This window comes from Pongo pygmaeus, chromosome 19, assembly GCF_028885625.2.
Source record: "Pongo pygmaeus isolate AG05252 chromosome 19, NHGRI_mPonPyg2-v2.0_pri, whole genome shotgun sequence".
Lineage (NCBI taxonomy): Eukaryota > Metazoa > Chordata > Mammalia > Primates > Hominidae > Pongo > Pongo pygmaeus.
In genome coordinates, this window is record NC_072392.2 from 51828793 (window position 1) to 51846690 (window position 17898).

The 17898-nt window shown below is 45.0% G+C and overlaps 1 protein-coding gene and 1 long non-coding RNA gene across 3 annotated transcripts; one reads left to right on the top strand and one right to left on the bottom strand.

Moving 5' to 3' along the window:
* Positions 1–5: 5 nt before the first annotated feature.
* On the top strand, positions 6–15891 carry LOC134738626 (uncharacterized). Of its 2 annotated transcripts, none has more exons than XR_010124498.1 (6): positions 6–193; positions 10435–10559; positions 11255–11345; positions 14402–14555; positions 15533–15640; positions 15734–15891. It is a non-coding gene; the product is annotated as an uncharacterized LOC134738626 (long non-coding RNA). The 2 variants fall into 2 exon arrangements; XR_010124497.1 differs by adding an exon at positions 14713–14803 and having other exon boundaries at positions 15533–15824.
* On the bottom strand, positions 2289–10849 carry CCL5 (C-C motif chemokine ligand 5). Its single transcript, XM_054457401.2, has 3 exons — positions 10715–10849; positions 9049–9160; positions 2289–3092 (listed from the first exon to the last, which is right to left on the bottom strand). The coding sequence occupies exons 1-3, from the start codon at positions 10788–10790 to the stop codon at positions 3005–3007; spliced, it is 276 nt and encodes a 91-aa protein (XP_054313376.1). The 5' UTR covers positions 10791–10849; the 3' UTR covers positions 2289–3004.
* Positions 15892–17898: the final 2007 nt, after the last annotated feature.

Sequence of the window (17898 nt, forward strand, 5' to 3'; positions counted from 1 at the left end):
CTCAGGTTTCGCTTCTGAGCTCCAGCTGTGGCATCTACTGGCCCGGACTTGAGCTAGTCACTTTATTTTCTGGGCTTCAGTTTCCTCACTGGACAAGTAGGAAAGTCATGCCTGTCTGGCTTAACTAGAGGGCCTGTGGTGAGGCATAAACTGAAGAAGAAAGTCAAACTATTTGGTGAACTGTCAAGCTCAAGTAAGCCCGTGTTAGGATCAAGGATTGTTCTTAGGATTAGTCATTGGGAAAATGGCAGGGATGGGAAAGTCCATTTATTTGTTTGTTTGTTTGTTTGTTTGTTTTGAGAGGGAGTCTCATTCTGTTGCCCAGGCGGGAGTCCAGTGGCATGATCTTGGCTCACTGCAGTCTCCGCCTCCCAGGTTCAAGCGATTCTCCTGCCTCAGCCTCCCAAGTAGCTGGGACAACAGGTGCCTGCCACCATGCCGGGCTAGTTTTTGTATTTTTAGAAGAGACGGGATTTCACCATGTTGGCCAGGCTGTTCTCAAACTTCTGACTTGAGGTAATCTGCCCGCCTTGGCCTCCCAAAATGCTGGGATTAAAGGTGTGAGCCACTGCGCCTGGCCCCGGAAAGTCCCTTTTATACACACTCTCTCCCCGTCTTTGGCAGCAAAAGACTGAACTCTTATCTGTGTGGTAAGGAGCTGCCTTTTTCTTTTCTTTTCTTTCAACTTTTTATTTTATTTTATTTTACTTCATGTTCCAGGATACATTGTGCAGAATGTGCAGGTTTGTTACATAGATAAATGGTAAATGTGTGTCATGGTGGTTTGCTGCACCTCTCAACCCTTCACCTAGGTATTAAGCCCAGCATGCATTCGCTATTTGACCTGATGAAGGAGCTGCCTTTTATACCTCTTACTTTTGCATATGCTGTTCCCTCTACCTGTCAGTCTTTTCCTTTTAAACCTATTAAACTGTCACTCAGATCTTTCAAAAAGTCCACTCAAATGTTTTCTCATCTCTGAAGTCTTTATTCTCCCTCAGGGTTCCTGCCCCCTGCCCACCCACCCACTCAGTGATAGAATTCCCTCTCTCCACAATGTGACCACAGTTTTTTGTACACTTTGCTTTACTTTAAGTCTTTTTAGTATGTATAATCTGCTCACAGGTCTGTCTTCCTTACTGGACTATGAGGAATTTGATTATGGACTGTATATTGTGCCATTGTTAAGTTTCCTGAGTATGGTACGCATGTTGTGGTTATATATAATGTCCTTGTTATTAGTAGATACATCCTGACACTTTTTTTTTTTTTTTTTTTTGAGACGAGTCTCGCTCTGTCGCCCAGGCTGGAGTGCAGTGGCACAATCTCGGCTCACTGCAACCTCCGCCTCCCAGGTTCAAGCAATTCTCTGCCTCAGCCTCCCGGGTGGCTGGGATTACAGGTGCCCACCACCAAGCCCGGCTAATTTTTTTGTATTTTTACTAGAGACGAGGTTTCACCATCTTGGCCAGGCTGGTCTTGAACTCCTGACCTTGTGATCCACCCACCTCGGCCTCCCAAAGTGCTGGGATTACAGGCGTGAGCCACCGCGCCCGGCCCACCTGCTTTATTTTTCTTTGAGCTGTGGGGCTTTTGGCAAATCATTTCCCTCTCTTGCTAAGGGTTTTCCTAACTATAAACAGAGCTAATAACTGTACCTAACCCTATAGGGTTATAAGGATGAAAAAGAATGATGAATGTGAGGGGCTAAGCCAATGCCTGGCACATAGTGAGTGCTCAATTAATGTTAACTATTGTTATGGCCATATATATTGTCAATATATGTTTACATAAAGGGACAAGCTTGGGAAAGTTGAAATACCCCACCTTAAAGGAGCTGGTGTACTAGTGGAAAAACACAAAATACCTCATTGTCGTTATTTGAAAGACCTGAGGCATTTGGAATTGCCATTGAATCTCATTCCAGGGGCAAGGGTGGTGTAAAAGAAATCCACTGGGGATAAGGTAGAGGGTAGGCCAGGGAGGAAGGGCCAACCAAGGTCTGAGGAAACAGAGAGACGCTGTGGCAGGCAGTAAGATAAACTTGGGGACTTAAGGGTGGGGACGTAGTGACTGTTGTCTCCCCTCCCCCTCCAGAGTTGGGTAAGTCACTGATTAGTTTAATTGCTCTGCCTACCCATGCCCCCTTCTCAGAGAGCTTTTGTTTTCAGCCCTGTCATCCAAATCTAAGATGGACATCAGGTGTTTGCAAGCCCTGGACCCCGTGTGCTTAATGCTCATGGGGAAGGACAGTTCCCCAGGAGGAAATCGAACCAAGAGTCAGCTTTATAGTTGCATTGAGAACTTTAATGGAAAGCCGATTTTTCATGTTTGCCAGTAAGCTCCTGTGAGGGGTTGAGATGGAAGCTTAGGAGTGCAGTGTTCCTCCCCTCCTTGCCTCTAGAGGCACACTGACTTCCTTCCTGGTCACAGAGCCCTGGCAAAGCCAAGGGGCTTCAGAGCTCAGAACCTAGAGACTTCCTTTTGACAAAGCAGCGCCTCAGAAGCTCTTCTAGGCTTTAGTTGGGGAGGCTTTTTGTTGTTGTTGTTGTTGTTGTTGTTGTTGTTGTGATGGAGTCTCACTCTGTCACCCAGGCTGGAGTGAAGTGGCACAATCTCAGCTCACTGTAGCCTCCACCTCCTGGGTTCAAACAATTTTCCTGCCTTAGCCTCCCAAGTAGCTGGGATTACAGGCGTGGGCCACCACGCCCAGCTAATTTTTGTATTTTTAGTAGAGATGGGGTTTCATCATGATGGCCAGGCTGGTCTCGAACTCCTGACCTCAAGTGATCCACCCACCTTGGCCTCCCAAAGTGCTGGGATTACAGGCATGAGCCACCACGTCCAGCCTGGGGAAGGTTTTTATAACTGCTGCTATGTGGTAGAATCTGGGCCCTTCAAGGAGCGGGTGGGGTAGGATAGCGAGGGGAAGCCTCCCAAGCTAGGACAAGAGCAAGCAGAAACAGGCAAATTTGTGTAAGTTCAGGTTCAAGGACTCTCCATCCTAGCTCATCTCCAAAGAGTTGATGTACTCCCGAACCCATTTCTTCTCTGGGTTGGCACACACTTGGCGGTTCTTTCGGGTGACAAAGCTGTGGGAGAGGAGAAGAAGAGGGAGGATGAGACCTTGTCAGTACCGGGACAGCCAGTTTGGGGGATGAAGTGGATTAAGGTATAAAGGGAAATGATAATGGTATTGGGGTAGGGCATATTTGGAGCTCCATAAGATTTTATTTGTGGCTTTTAAGGAGAGAACATTTCCTCTTCTGTTGGATCAAAGGGCTCCAAGCCAGAAACAAATTTGTGTGCATTTTAATCACCTTCACACAAATACATGTAGCCTGAAAAGCTAAGAGGATATGGAGCCTTGAAGCCCAGGGCTGAGCCTGCCAATCACTAGACTTTTCTCAGCACTTCCTCTGTTCCAGGCCTTGTGCTGGGTGCTTAAGATGTAGAGAATAAGGTGTCCCTCAAGAACTGAGTCATGGATGAATAAGTGGGAGACAAGAAGTTCTTTTTTTTTTTTTTTTTGAGATGGAGTCTTGCTCTGTCACCCAGGCTGGAGTGCAGTGGCACGATCTCAGCTCACTGCAACCTTCGCCTCCCGGGTTCAAGCGATTCTCCTGCCTCGGTCTCCCAAGTAGTTGAGACTACTGGCGCCCGCCACCATGCCCAGCTAATTTTTGTATTTTTAGTAGAGATGGGGTTTTACCATGTTGGCCAGGATGGTCTCAAACTCCTAACCTCAGGTGATCCACCCACCTCGGCCTCCCAAAGTGTTGGGATTACAGGCGTGAGCCACGGCACCTGGCCTTTTTTTTTTTTTTTTTCTTTGAGACAGAGTCTCACTGTCACCCAGGCTGGAGTGCAGTGGCATGATCTCGGCTCACTGCAAGTTCTGCCTCCTGGGTTCATGCCATTCTCCTGCCTCAGCCTCCTGAGTAGTTGGGACTATAGGCACCTGGCTAATTTTTTGTATTTTTAGTAGAGACAGAGTTTTACTGTGTTAGCCAGGATGGTCTCGATCTCCTGACCTCATGATTCACCCGCCTTGGCCTTCCAAAGTGCTGGGATTACAGGCGTGAGCTACCGCGCCTGGCCGAGAAGTTCTTAAAAGAACATCTGATTTGGCTTTAGACAACGCAGTGCCTGGCACACTCAACAAATGAATACATCTGTGCGTGGGTGGGTGAACAAAAGACGGGCATGACCTTGAGTCTTCATTTCACCATTTATTAGTTTGATCATTTTGTGCAAATCACTTAAAGCCTCTGAGTCTATTTGCTAAGCTCTGAAATGTAAATAGAAATAATTCTTTGCACAATTACTGGAAGCTCAAAGGATAATATGTATGAATAAGTTTGGAAAAATACCATTCATGTGTTGTTACTAGAATGCTCTGAAACTTCTGCTTTGGGGTGGATGAGAGCAACATGAGACTAAAAGTCCTGGTACTAGACACTGTGGCTCAGGGGAGTTGAGGGCCATGAGATAATGGCAATGTCAAAGCACTTCCACCAAATAACCAGCCAGAATGTGGAGGCCTATGAGAATCAGAGGCCTTATCTCTATAGTCATTGATGATAAAGCTGGAAATGTAGAAGTTGGGGGTCATGAGGGTCAGTCCAGCTCCCTGCCTCACCTGTCTGCTGGGAAACTGATTCTACCTGTGGGAGACCTTGGGCCTTGCTAGCAGTGCTGCCAATTAACACGTTACTTCAGGGTCAGTCCTGCCTACTTACCCTTTCCCATTTTGGCTTTTCCTTTAGGATTTTTTCCTGCACATTATTATTATTATTTGAAATTTGAACACTGATTTTACTTAAGTTCAAATACTGGATATGTTATTTTAGAGATTCTCATAGGAAGAAAATCAACTATTTATTGTGCAGCCATCCAGAAGTTTATTTATTTATTTTTATTTTTGAGACAGGGTCTCACTGTCACCCAGGCTGGAGTGTAGTGACATGAACACAACTCACTGTAGCCTCAACCTCCTGGGCTCAAGTGATCCTCCCACCTTAGCCTCCTGAGTAGCTGGGACCACAGGTGTACACCACCACACTTGGCTAATTTTTTAAAATTTATTTTTGTAGAGACAAGGTCTTACCATGTTGCCCAGGCTGGTCTCAAATTCCTGGGCTCAAGCCATCCTCCTACCTCAATCTCCCTAAAATGCTGGTATTACAGGGGTAAGCCACCACGCCTGGCCAGAAGTTTATTTTATTTTTTATTTTTGAGATGGAGTTTTGCTCTTATTGCCCAGGCTGGAGTGCAGTGGCACAATCTCGGCTCACTGCAACCTTCGCCTCCCAGGTTCAAGCGATTCTCCTGCCTCAGCCTCCTGAGTAGCTGGGATTACAGGCGTGTGCCACCACGTCCAGCTAATGTTTTTGTATTTTTAGTTGAGACAGGGTTTCATCATGTTGGCCAGGCTGTTCTTGAACTCCTGACCTCAGATGACCACCCGCCTCAGCCTCCCAAAGTACAGGGATCACAGATGTGAGCCACCGCGCCCAGTTAGAAGTTTATTTTTTAAATCTTATTGACCCACGCAGTATGCCACATGATTACATAGCATAACAAAGGAATTCTATGTCTCAAACAACACAGAAATTTCGCCTTTGCTTTTGTGATTACTATCACATTAAAAAGAAATAGAAATGTATTCCCTAGATGGAAGTATTATTCCCAAATATGTTCTGATGTGCTATGTACCCACCTTATTTAAATATTTCATCACTCATTCATTCTTTGGTTTAATATTTTCATTCTTTCTCTATGCATGTATTGGTGTGTCTGTCAAAGTCATTAAGCTCTTGTGGTTCTCCTGATTCTGTGCCTAACAGCATTAAAATTTTTTTTTAATTGTGGTAAAATATTCATAACATAAAATTTACCATCTTAACCATTTTTGGATGTATCCTGCACATTCTTGAGCCTAAATGTTTTCAGACAAAGTGAAGACTTAGACTGGTGAGAATGAGGATTTCTTGGTTTCTCTTTGGGTTTCCCTTTCCCAGCCTCACTCAGAGCTACTTGACCATCTCTTTTTCTCCCACCCCGGTGTGCAGAGATGAGAAAGGGAACAGAAGCAGTATTCTGGCCTCTCATACTTTCTAGAGTTTGTGTTCTTATTTAGGGTGGTGTGAAAGTTTCAGACACAGATCTTGCCCTTGTTCAGCCAGGAGTCATACAGGAAATCCTGCCAGACTTGCTATCCCTCTCTCTTTGTCATCTTTGACCTGTGGCTAGGAAGTCAAAAGGCCAGGAAAGCAATACCTGAGGTGAGGGTAGCTCAGGCCTCCATTTCCTGCCCGCAACCTCCCCGCAGACTGTGATACCGCTCTTAAGGGCGGATGTTCTCAAAGTTGCTACCCTTTTCTCTTCTTTGTGTTTTTTCCTAAGTCTCTGGCCCTGGGCCTGGCACACAGTTGATGCTCAATAGATGTTTATTTCATGAGTAAGTGAATGAATGAATTGCATTCATTCCTTAAATTTCACCTGTTACTTTTGTGTATGCAATAATGCATTTAGATGATGATGATAATAATAAGCTAACATTTATGCACCTACTGTGTACCAGAGCATATTCTAAGCATTTTCATCTTACTGTGACCCAGTGGGGGAAGTACTTCTATTATCCTATTTTGTAGAGGAGGTAATTGGGGTTACGAGAGGTTAATTGAAGGGCCTACACTCACCAAGTGTCACAGCTGGAGTCCTAACAAAGCAAACTAGCTCTAGAGCCAGTACTCACCAAGGCAGGCTGCACTGCCTTTTTAAAATTGGGATACCCCTTTTTCCTACAAAAGAATGTCACATTTTCAGCCCTAACACCCTTTCCTCAGCTACCAACCCTTCATTTCACCATCACCACTGGACATATCCACAGGGTTATCTTGCTGGCACCTTAGCTCTTTCCTCTTTAAACAGCTCTTCCACAAGGCTTAAGATGGTTCTACACTTCTCCAGCCAGAGGTGGAAACTTCAGTGTCATCCTCAACCCGCATCTTTCTCCCTTGCTCTTGACCTCAAATCACCTGCTAGGGCTTGCAAATTCCACCTTTGAAGGTTTCAAAAGTGTCTGTCTTTGAAACCTCCTGTCTCTCCTTTCCTTCAGGCACTGTTCAGCCTCCAATACTACTCACATGGATAACAACAGTAGCCGCTAAACTGGACTCCTGCTTTCTCAGCTTTCCCTGTTCTAGCTCATTTTACACTTGACAGCTGCATTTAGCACTTTTGCTGCGTTTTCCTTGACACTCCGTGCTTTCCTACATGGAGACTTGTATATAAACCAAAGTAGTATCCTGGGGGACAGTCCCTTTTCCTGATATATCCCATTCTAGGCTTTTCTCTGCCAGGCCAAATCTCTCCTCAGACAGCACCATTTGCAGCAAACCTGTAAATCCCTGAAGCTGAATATGTTTCCTTTCTCTTTCCCTTGTCATGTTTTTTTTTTTTTTTTGCTGGGTACTCTAGTCATTGCTGTGTCTGTCTTGCCCCTCTTATTAGACTATGAGCCCCATAAGGTTGGGCTGGGACAGTGGCTTTAGTAATCTGTGTCTGCCAATAGTATGTGCTCAGGGAAGGATTTTCTTCTTTTGAAAAATATTTGTTTTCAGAAATAAAATTAGTAGTTTTAAATATTACCATTATACTTAAAAGGATTCATCAGACCCAAAGTCTGTCTTTGAATACCTCTAACTTTGCCAGTGTCATAAATTTTTGGATTAAAAAACTTCACCCTGGCTGGGTGCAGTAGCTCACACCTGTAATCCCAGCACTTTGGGAGGCTGAGGCAAGAGAATTGCTTGAACCCAGGAGGCAGAGGATGCAGTGAGCTGAGATTGCGCCATTGTACTCCAGCCTGGGCAACAGAGTGAGTGAGACTCTGTCTCAAAACAAAAACAAAAACAAAAACTTCACTCTTATATAGGAAACTTCAGAATTGCACCATTTTCATTTTTTAAGTCTCTACCATAAATTTCTTAAGCAATTGTCCACTAATGACTTTGCTATAGTAGAAAGAGGAGGCTCTAGAGATGGGCTTCATCCCTTATTTACTGTGCAGCCTTGGCTAAATCAATAAACCTCTCTGAATCTTAGTTTCAATACCTGAAACATGGAGAGAATTATGCATACTTGTCAGAGCTAAGTGTAATTTAAAGATCATGCACATAAGACATTTGACACATAGTAGGCATTTCCTATATAGTAGGGTTTATTATATTTTTCCAAATATACTAGCTTGCATATTTAAAGGTGAATCTCATTTCCTTATTTCTTCTCTGATGGATGGCTTTTTGTTTTTTTATTTGACTACAATTATAGATCCCTGACCTCTGACCTCTTCTCCCTAGTTCCTCTGAGGTTTAGGTGGATTTGATTGGGTGTGAAATATGGGGGACTGTGTGAAATATGGGGTTCTTCACTGAAGGGGATGACTGACTTGATCTTCCCCACACAGGAGCATTCCAGACCATGTTTCAAGTAAAGGCCACGCTAGTAAAGATTGGAGTCCTAGGCCAGGCGCGGTGGCTCATGCCTGTAATCCCAGCACTTTGGGAGGCTGAGGCGGGTCGATCACGAGGGCAGGAGATCAAGACCATCCTGGCTAACACGGTGAAACCCCGTCTCTACTAAAAATACAAAAAAATTAGCCAGGCATGGTGGTGGGCACCTGTAGTCCCAGCTACTTGGGAGGCTGAGGCAGGAGAATGGCATGAACCCAGGAGGTGGAGCTTGCAGTGAGCCGAGATCGCGCCACTGCACACCAGCCTGGGCGACAGTGAGACTCTGTCTCAAAAAAAAAAAAAAAAAAAAAAAGATTGGAGTCCTAGGAACATAGTCCATCGGAGCGGGCACGATTCTCTAAGGACAGCTTGTCTAGTCTTTTTACATGATAGCAGGGGACTCTGAGGCTACAGATGGAGGAGCTGTGGCTGCTTGCAGCTGGAGGATAGGTGGGAGTGGGTAGGGCATCCTCTCAGAGGACTCCTGGGGGAACAGGCTCTGGGAGGGCTCCATGGGGCTGAGACTCACACGACTGCTGGGTTGGAGCACTTGCCACTGGTGTAGAAATACTCCTTGATGTGGGCACGGGGCAGTGGGCGGGCAATGTAGGCAAAGCAGCAGGGTGTGGTATCCGAGGCATCTGGAAGAAGAAAGGAAGGAGGGAGACCCTTTTATTCATTGCTACTGCACACTTGACATTGTGCTGGACACTTTGTATGATTTATTTAGAAAGAACTGTTATCTTCCTTGACAGAAACTGAGGCTCAGAGAGGTAAAGTCACTTGGCCATGGATAAACAGTGGCAGAGTGGGGATTGCAACCCCTCATCTAATCCTTGAGCCAAGCTTGTATCCATCCCTCTACACCATAACCCTCTGCCCTGGGCTCTCAGGGCCTCCTCCTGGCTTGTCCTGGGTCCTCTGGCCTCATTCTTACCCTTCCAGGATCCTCAATGGATTTGGAACTTGGTTTCTTTGAGACCTAGGGCAGGTTGTGGGGAGGCTTCCAAAGCTCAGGCTCCATGACTCAGCCAGGATCCTAAGAGGGGCCTGGAGATGCTCTGGTTGAGCTGCAGTGAGAAGGCCTCTCAACAGAGAACTTCTTGTTGGTCAGTTAATTCAAGATGACACTGGGAAGCATCAGTTGCCACTTCCCAGCAGAGGAGTAGTTTTTATTTTCCCAGCAAGATGGAACCAGGTTCGAATATCAGTCTTCCCATTTCCTAGCTGTGTGCCTCCATGGACAAGTTACTTAACCTCTCTGTTTTCCCATCTGTGCGTCAAGGACAGCTACTCAAAGAAGAGTTGTGGGTATTAAATAAGATGTACAAAAATCGGCTGGGCGCGGTGGCTCACGCCTGTAATCCCAGCACTTTGGGAGGCCGAGGCAGGAAGATCACAAGGTCAAGAGATTGAGACCATCCTGGCTAACATGATGAAACCCCCTCTCTACTAAAAAATACAAAACATTAGCAGGGCGTGGTGGCGGGCGCCTGTAGTCCCCGCTACTCCGGAGGCTGAGGCAGGAGAATGGCATGAACCCGAGAGGTGGAGTTTGCAGTGAGCCGAGATCGTGCCACTGCACTCCAGCCTGGGCGACAGAACGAAGACTCCGTCTCAAAAAAAAAAAAAAAAAAGTACAAAAATCAGCACAATGCCTGATCCATAGTAACCATTTAATTAGCTTTTATTATCCTCTCCTTGTTTTAATTTGTTTTTTAAATGTATTCACTCTAATAAAGCCACATACCCTCTCATAAGCCAATTTTTTTACATTTATGAAATGAGAGAGAATATGGCTGTCTCAGGAAGTTTCAGTTTAATTAAATTTCTTAGAAACCCTGCTGCTGACAGGCATGAGTCAGACGTGTTTCAAAGTCAGTGTGAGCTACTCATGACTACTAATCTCCCCAAGATGAGTCTATACTCAGTGAACACCTGTAGGCCTTGGGGGTGTAGACCTTGAAGACAGAAAAACTGATCAGGAGATCCCTGCCATGAAGCAGCATAGAAATCTCTGAAGGACAACAGGACATCTGGGTAAGACAATCCATAAGAATGTAAATAATGGGGTTCAGACAGTATTCGTGCTACAGTTGAAAAGAGGGCAAGGTGTGGGACAGTCACTGGGATGGGGTAAGCATTTTAGGCAGAGTCTGACTCCAGGGGCTGTGGTGGTCAAGACCAGGACTTACATGGGGAGGCAGATGCAGGAGCGCAGAGGGCGGTAGCAATGAGGATGACAGCGAGGGCCGCCGCGGAGACCTTCATGGTACCTGTGGGAGAGGCTGTGCGAGGTCCACGTGCTCTCTTGATCCTCTGCAGGAATCCTCTGCAGCTCAGGCTGGCCCTTTATAGGGCCAGTTGAGGGGCACCCCCTAAGGGGAGTTTCCAAAATAGCAACCAGGCATTGGCCGGTATCATAAGTGAAATTGCACAAAACGGAAAAGAACACTGAAATAGCCTCCGGAAATCCGAGTCTCTGTCTCCCCCTCACTGCTCTCTCATCTAGAGTGAGCTCATCAGTTTCCCCTTTGACCAAGCACCAATGGTGGAAAAATTTCTTTGCTGACATCCTTAGTTTTACCTTCCAGGGAAGGGGTCCTCCTCAGAGAGCAGGAAGCTGCTTTCTTGGGGACAACGAGGAGGGGCAGTTAGGACAGGATCAGAAGTCGCTGAGTCTTTATTACTCACTGAGTCACTGAGTCTTCAAAGTTCCTGCTTATTCATTACAGATCTTATCTCCTTTCCTTCATCCATGGAAGGATGTTATTTATAAGGTGTTTTACTGAGGAGGGTCCTCTGGATATACAGTCCCCAAAGGAGGTGAGCACACTCACACTGTAAATTGAGGCAGTTGATCTGAGCTGGGCATTGGGAACCTTTTCACCAGATATGAGTTGGAATGAGTCCTCTTGTGGGAATTTCTTGCTTTCATCCTGGTCATAGGGTCTCTCCCATTTACTTGCTAAGCGACTTTTGGGAAAAGTGCTTAATGTCTTTGAGTTCTATTTCCTTGTTTATAAAGTGGAATAATTGATTAGAGGCTTGTTGAGAAGCAGAGAGAGAGAAAGATTTCTTACAGCATACTCTACCATTATTGGCTACCATTTACTGAGGGCTTATCTGTGCCAGCCACTATTCCACCGTCTTAGCGCGTGTCAACTCATTTACTATTATTATCCCCATTTTATGAATGAGGAAACTCAATAAATACTGGGATCCCATCTCACTGTAAGGCCTTCTTGGGCACAAAAGTTACAGAATATGATAGCTTCAAAGGACTTTAGGGATCTTTTTTTTCCATGTTCTTCAGTTGCACAAGAGGAAACCAAGGCCCAGTGAGCAGGAGTGACTTGCTAAGAACACACAGCAAATGAATGACAGAGTTGGGATCAGAACCCAGTTGCCCTCGCTCCCACTTCAGTGCTCTGTCCATTAAGTACTGCCCAACATTAAAGGGTTCATGGTTAGGAGTATCCTCAAAACTGAACCCATGTGGAACTTCTGGATTAGAACTAGGGTCCTTACTACATTCCAAAGAACTGGATGCAGTAAGTCTTCATCAATTCCTATTTTAATAGTTCAGAATTAGCAACAATTTGGTCTGGGCTAGGCTGAAATTGGCATCTGAATAATAATAATAATAATTATTATTATTATTTTTGAGACAGTCTTGCTGTGTTGCCTAGGCTGGAGTGCAGTGGCACAATCTCGGCTCACTGCAAGCTCTGCCTCCTGGGTTCACGCCATTCTCCTTCCTCAGCCTCCCGAGTAGCTGGGACTACAGGAGCCGGCCACCATGCCCAGCTAATATTTTTGTATTTTTAGTAGAAACGGAGTTTCACCATGTTAGCCAGGATGGTCTCTATCTCCTGCCCTCGTGATCCGCCCACCTCAGCCTCCCAAAGTGCTGGGATTACAGGCCACACCCGGCCGGCATCTGAATTATTTAAGACAAAAGTGTTTATGGAGAGTGACAAAAGCAAAATAACAAAATGTAACCCTCTACTGAGATCATTTTCTGTTAGCTACTCTCACACTTGTAACATGGTGGTTGAGGGTGACTAAATCACCTAGAATGGGAAGACTTTGTCACATTTCTTCCTCACGATGACTTTGAGGCAGAGTGGTTGTTCTTCTCATTTGAACAAAGAGGAAAGTAAGCCTCAGAACAGATAATTAACATCTTCAAGGTCACACAGCTGATAAGTGGGATTCGAAGGCAGGTGTTTCTGATGACCATGCTCAAGCTCTGTCCAGTGAATCACATCAGTAAGGCAGTTAACAGTTATCAAGAACTTTCTAGGTTAAGGTGCCATTCCAAGATTTTTTTTTTTTTTTTTTGAGACAGAGTCTCACTTTGTTGATCAGGCTGAAGTGCAGTGGCGCGATCTCGGCTCACTGCACCCTCCACCTCCCAGGTTCAAGCAATTCTCCTGCCTCCTGAGTAGCTGGGATTATAGGCGTCTGCCACCATGCCTGGCTAATTTTTGTATTTTTAGTAGAGACAGGGTTTCGCCATGTTGGCCAGGCTGGTCTCGAACTCCTGACCTCAGGCAGTCCGCCCACCTCGGCCTGCCAAAGTGCTGGGATTACAGATGCGAGCCACTGCGCCTGGCCTTGTTCCAAGCTCTTTACAACAATCCTCTCATACCCTCCTTACAGCTCAATCAATTAACAATGGAAACGTAATTTTGGAAAGTATGGCCATCTCATTTAAAGAAACAAATTGCAAGCACCTTAGAAACATTCATCCAGCCACATAAAAATGTTCTACCAATTTGACGAGTTAATGGTGCAGCACACCAGCATGGCACATGTATACATATGTAACTAACCTGCACATTGTGCACATGTACCCTAAAACTTAAAGTATAATAATAATAATAAAAAAATTAAAAAAAATTTTTCTATCAATTGTTTCCTTCACAAAGCCCCGTTAGGTCTAAGGTAAGTTACCAAACGTGAGAGGTTCTGGAAAAGGCGGTGGGTTAAGAGCAGGGACTTGGCAGTTTCTCCTGTTTATTGGCCAGGTGGCTTCAGGTAAATTATTAATAATCTCTCTGGTCTCAGTTTCCTTACCTATAAATCAGTGATAATAATAATAGTCCCTCACACGACTATCGAGACAGTTAAGCCCCTATAAATGTTCTCATGCTTGCAAAGCTCTTAGTGCAACGTCTGACGCATGTTAAGTACTTAATAACATTGCCTATTATTATCATGTTATCATTAAGAGTAAGATGTCAGTGCCTTTAAGGATATTCTGTAATTTATGCTTTTCAGCAGTCTAAACTAAACCCCCAGTCAATATGTATTCGTGAAATTTGTTACAAAAAAAATTTATTTATTTATTACAAAAAGTCTTTTTTTTTTAAGATGGAGTCTCTCACTTTCGCCCAGGCTGGAGTGCAGTAGCACAATCTCGGCTCACTGCAAGCTCCGCCTCCCGGGTTCACGCCATTCTCCTGCCTCAGCCTCCTGCGTAGCTGGAACTACAGGTGCCCGCCATCAGGCCCAGCTAAATTTTTCTATTTTTAGTAGAGACGGGGTTTCACCGTGTTAGCCAGGATGGTCTCGATCTACTGACCTTATGATCTGTCCACCTCGGCCTCCCAAAGTGCTGGGATTACAGGCGTGAGCCACCGCACCCGGCCACAAAAAGTCTTTTTTAAAACAGATGGGTAGTTGAGGCTTAGAGAGGTTAAGTGACTAGCTTATAGTCACAGCCTACAGTAGTAGAGTTCAACATTAAACCCATGTCTGGGTTCATGGGCTTTCTACCACACTTCATTGTTTCTAGAGAAAATCATAAAACGGTTGCCAAGGCTCAGTTTTCTCCTGTGAGCTCAATTTCTGTTTTCTTTCCTTGATTTCAGTTTCCCTCTTTAAGGAAGAAAGGAAAGTGTTTTCCTGGATACCAGATATGCTGAGTTGGGACAGGAGCTAAGGACAGAGGTGAAGAAACCCGCAGACAACAGCGACATGCTCCTCATCTTTGAATCCCAGTGAACCTTTCCACTGTGTGTGTGTGTATGTATATCTGTGTATAAGTGGTGGTGGGACAGGGGATGGGTGGGTAGGATGGTGGGATGTTGGGATTGCTGAGTGGGAATAGGCAGTGGGAATGTCAAGAGTTTTTTTTTTGTTGTTGTTGTTGTTTGAAACCGGATCTCACTGTGTTCCCCAGGCTGGAATGCAGTTGCTGATCACCTGCAGGCTTGAACTCCAGGGATCAAGCGATCCTCCTACTTCAGCCTCCTGAGCAGCTAGGACTACAGGTGTGCACCACCATGCTGGGCTAATTTTTTTTTTTTTTTTTTTTGAGACGGAGTCTGGCTCTGTCGCCCAGGCTGGAGTGCAGTGGTGCGATCTCAGCTCACTGCAAGCTCCGCCTCCCGGGTTCACGCCATTCTCCTGTCTCAGCTTCCCAAGTAGCTGAGACTACAGGCTCCTGCCACCATGCCCGGCTAATTTTTTGTATTTGTAGTAGAGATGGGGTTTCACTGTGTTAGCCAGGATGGTCTTGATCTCCTGACCTCATGATCTGCCTGCCTCGGCCTCCCAAAGTGCTGGGATTACAGGCGTGAGCCACTGCACCATGCTGGGCTAATTTTTAAATTTTTTGTATAGATGGGATCTTGCTATGTTGCCCAGGCTGGTCTCGAACTCTTGGCTTCAAGCGATCCTCCCACTTTGGCCTCCCAAAGTGCTGGGGTTGTAGGCATGAACCACCACACCCAGCCATGGGAGTATTTTTCTTCCTTTTCAGTGATTCCAATGGATTGTGAGAAGCACAGGAGGGAGGAGAATCTAATTTTTATTTCATTTCTACCATTCATTTTCTCCTGTGCAAAATCAAGGTTTGGGCTTGATGGGCTATCTTCAATTTTTTCTCTGGTGCTAATATACTGATTCCATAAGCAAATTAGAGAGCCCATGTAAACAGTATGGTGCCTGGTACAGGGTGGGTGTTCAATGAATGGCAACTCTCATTATTATTCACCCAGCACATTATGTTCCTGAAAACCAGGAACTGCTTCCTCCTGTCTGACCCACTGCAGTGGTGGAGAGGCTCAAGGGAAATAATGATCATGGATGTGCTTAGGAGGCATAAGGTGAGGTACACCATCATGGAGCTGTCTCTGCTCTCCCTGTCCCTTCAGTGTGCGTGGTCCATACCACTCAGTCATTCCTTACCCACTCTACAGATTTTACTGAGAATTGCTGTGAGCTGGGCACCCTTCTACGCTCTGCAGACACCATGGCTAGTAAGACAGGCAAAGACCTGCCACCTGGAGCTTGTTTGGATATAGGGTAGGGGGACGGGGAGAAGGGAGATAAACAATAAACAAGTAAATTTACACTCTTTTATTGTGAATCATCTTTTCACTGGTCTTGTCTTAACTCCATGAACACAGTGACAGTGTCCTATGTGTTTTCTATTTATTTGTATTCTCCGCCTGCTTTCCAATAAGTGTCTTAGATATGCCGCTAAATCAATGCTGATTAAGTCATACTAACTTCTTGTAGCATCTTGATTAAATGGGTTCTCTGGAGTCAGACTTCTAGGTTCAAAATCCAGCTTCATGACTTATTATTTATTTATTTTTAATAAAAACTATTTTTAATAAACATCATATTTACAACATGACGTTTTGATATACATATACATAGTGAAATGATTATTGCAGTTAAACAAATTAATATATCCATCTCCTCATACAGTTACTGCTATTTTTGTGTGTGTGGTGAGAGCACTTGAAATCTCTTCTCTTAGAAAATTTCCAGTATTCGGCTGGGTGCAGTGGCTCACGCCTGTAATCCCAGCACTTTGGGAGGCCAAGGCGGGTGGATCACCTGAGATCAGGAGTTCGAGACCAGCCTGGCCAACGTGGTGAAACCCGGTCTCTACAAAAAATACAAAAATTAGCTGGGCATGGTTCGTGGCACACGCCTGTAATCCCAGCTACTGGGGAGGCTGAGGCAGAATTGCTTGAGCCAGGGAGACGGAGGTTGCAGTGAGCCGACATTGTGCCATTATACTACAGCCTGGCAGACAGAGAAAGACTCTGTCTCCAAAAAAAAAAAAAGAAAATTTCCAGTATCCAATACAATATTATTAACTCTACAGTAGTCCTCCCTTATCTGTATTTTGGTTATTCTGGTTTTGCTTACTGAGGTTTCAGTTACTCTTAGTCAACCATGGTCAGAAAATATTAAATGGAAAATTCCAGACATAAACATTTACATAACTTTTATTACAGTATATTGTTATAATTGTTCTATTTTGTTATTATTGTTGTTAATCTCTTACTGTGCCTAATTTATAAAGTTTATCATAGGTAATATAGGAAAAAACACATAATAAAATAGTATATAACAGGTACTATCCATGGTTTCAGGCATCCACTGGGGGTCTTGGAACCTCCACCACAGATAAATGGAAACTGCTGTAGTCCTCATGCTACACATTCGATTCTACATAACTGCAACTTTGTGCCCTTTGACCAGAATCTCCCAATTTCTCTTACAGCCCCGCCACTGGTAGCCAAAGTTCTACTCTTTGCTTCCATGTATTTGACTTTTTTAGATTCCACATGTAAGTGAGATCATGTAGTATTTTCCTTTCTATGTCTGCCTTGCTGTTATTAATGATGACTTTCAACAAGTTGCTTACTTTCTCTGGGCCTAAATTTCTTCGTCTGTAAAGTAAGATATTGGACTTAACCTGTTTGGGGCAATTGAGCCATTAAAGAATCTGATGAGGGCTGGGCACTGTGGCTTATGCCTGTAATCCCAGCACTCTGGGAGGTGGAGGCGGGTGGATTGCTTGAGCTCAGGAGTTCAAGAGCAGCCTGGGCAACATGGTGAACCCCATCTCTACTAAAAATACAAAAATTGGCTGGGCATGGTGGCATGCCTGTAGTCCCAGCTACTCAGTGGGGAGGCAGGAGGATTGCTTGAGCCCAGGAGGCAAAGGTTGCAGTGAGCCAAGATTGAGCCACTGCACTCCAGCCTGGGTGACAAAGTGAGACCCTGTCTCAAAAAAAAAAAAAAAAAAAAAAAAAAAGAAAGAAAAGAAAAGAAAGGGCCGGGCGCGGTGGCTCATGCCTGTAATTCCAGCACTTTGGGAAGCCGAGGCAGGTGGATCACCTGAGGTCAGGAGTTCGAGACCAGTCTGGCCAATGTGGTGAAACCCTGTCTCTACTAAAAATGCAAAAATTAGCTGGGCATGATGGCGGGCACCTGTAATCCCAGCTACTCGGGAGGCTGAGGTAGGATAATTGCTTGAACCCAGGAGAAGGAGGTTGCAGTGAGCCGAGATCATGCCACTGCACTCCAGCCTGGGCGACAGAGCAAGACTCTGTCTCAA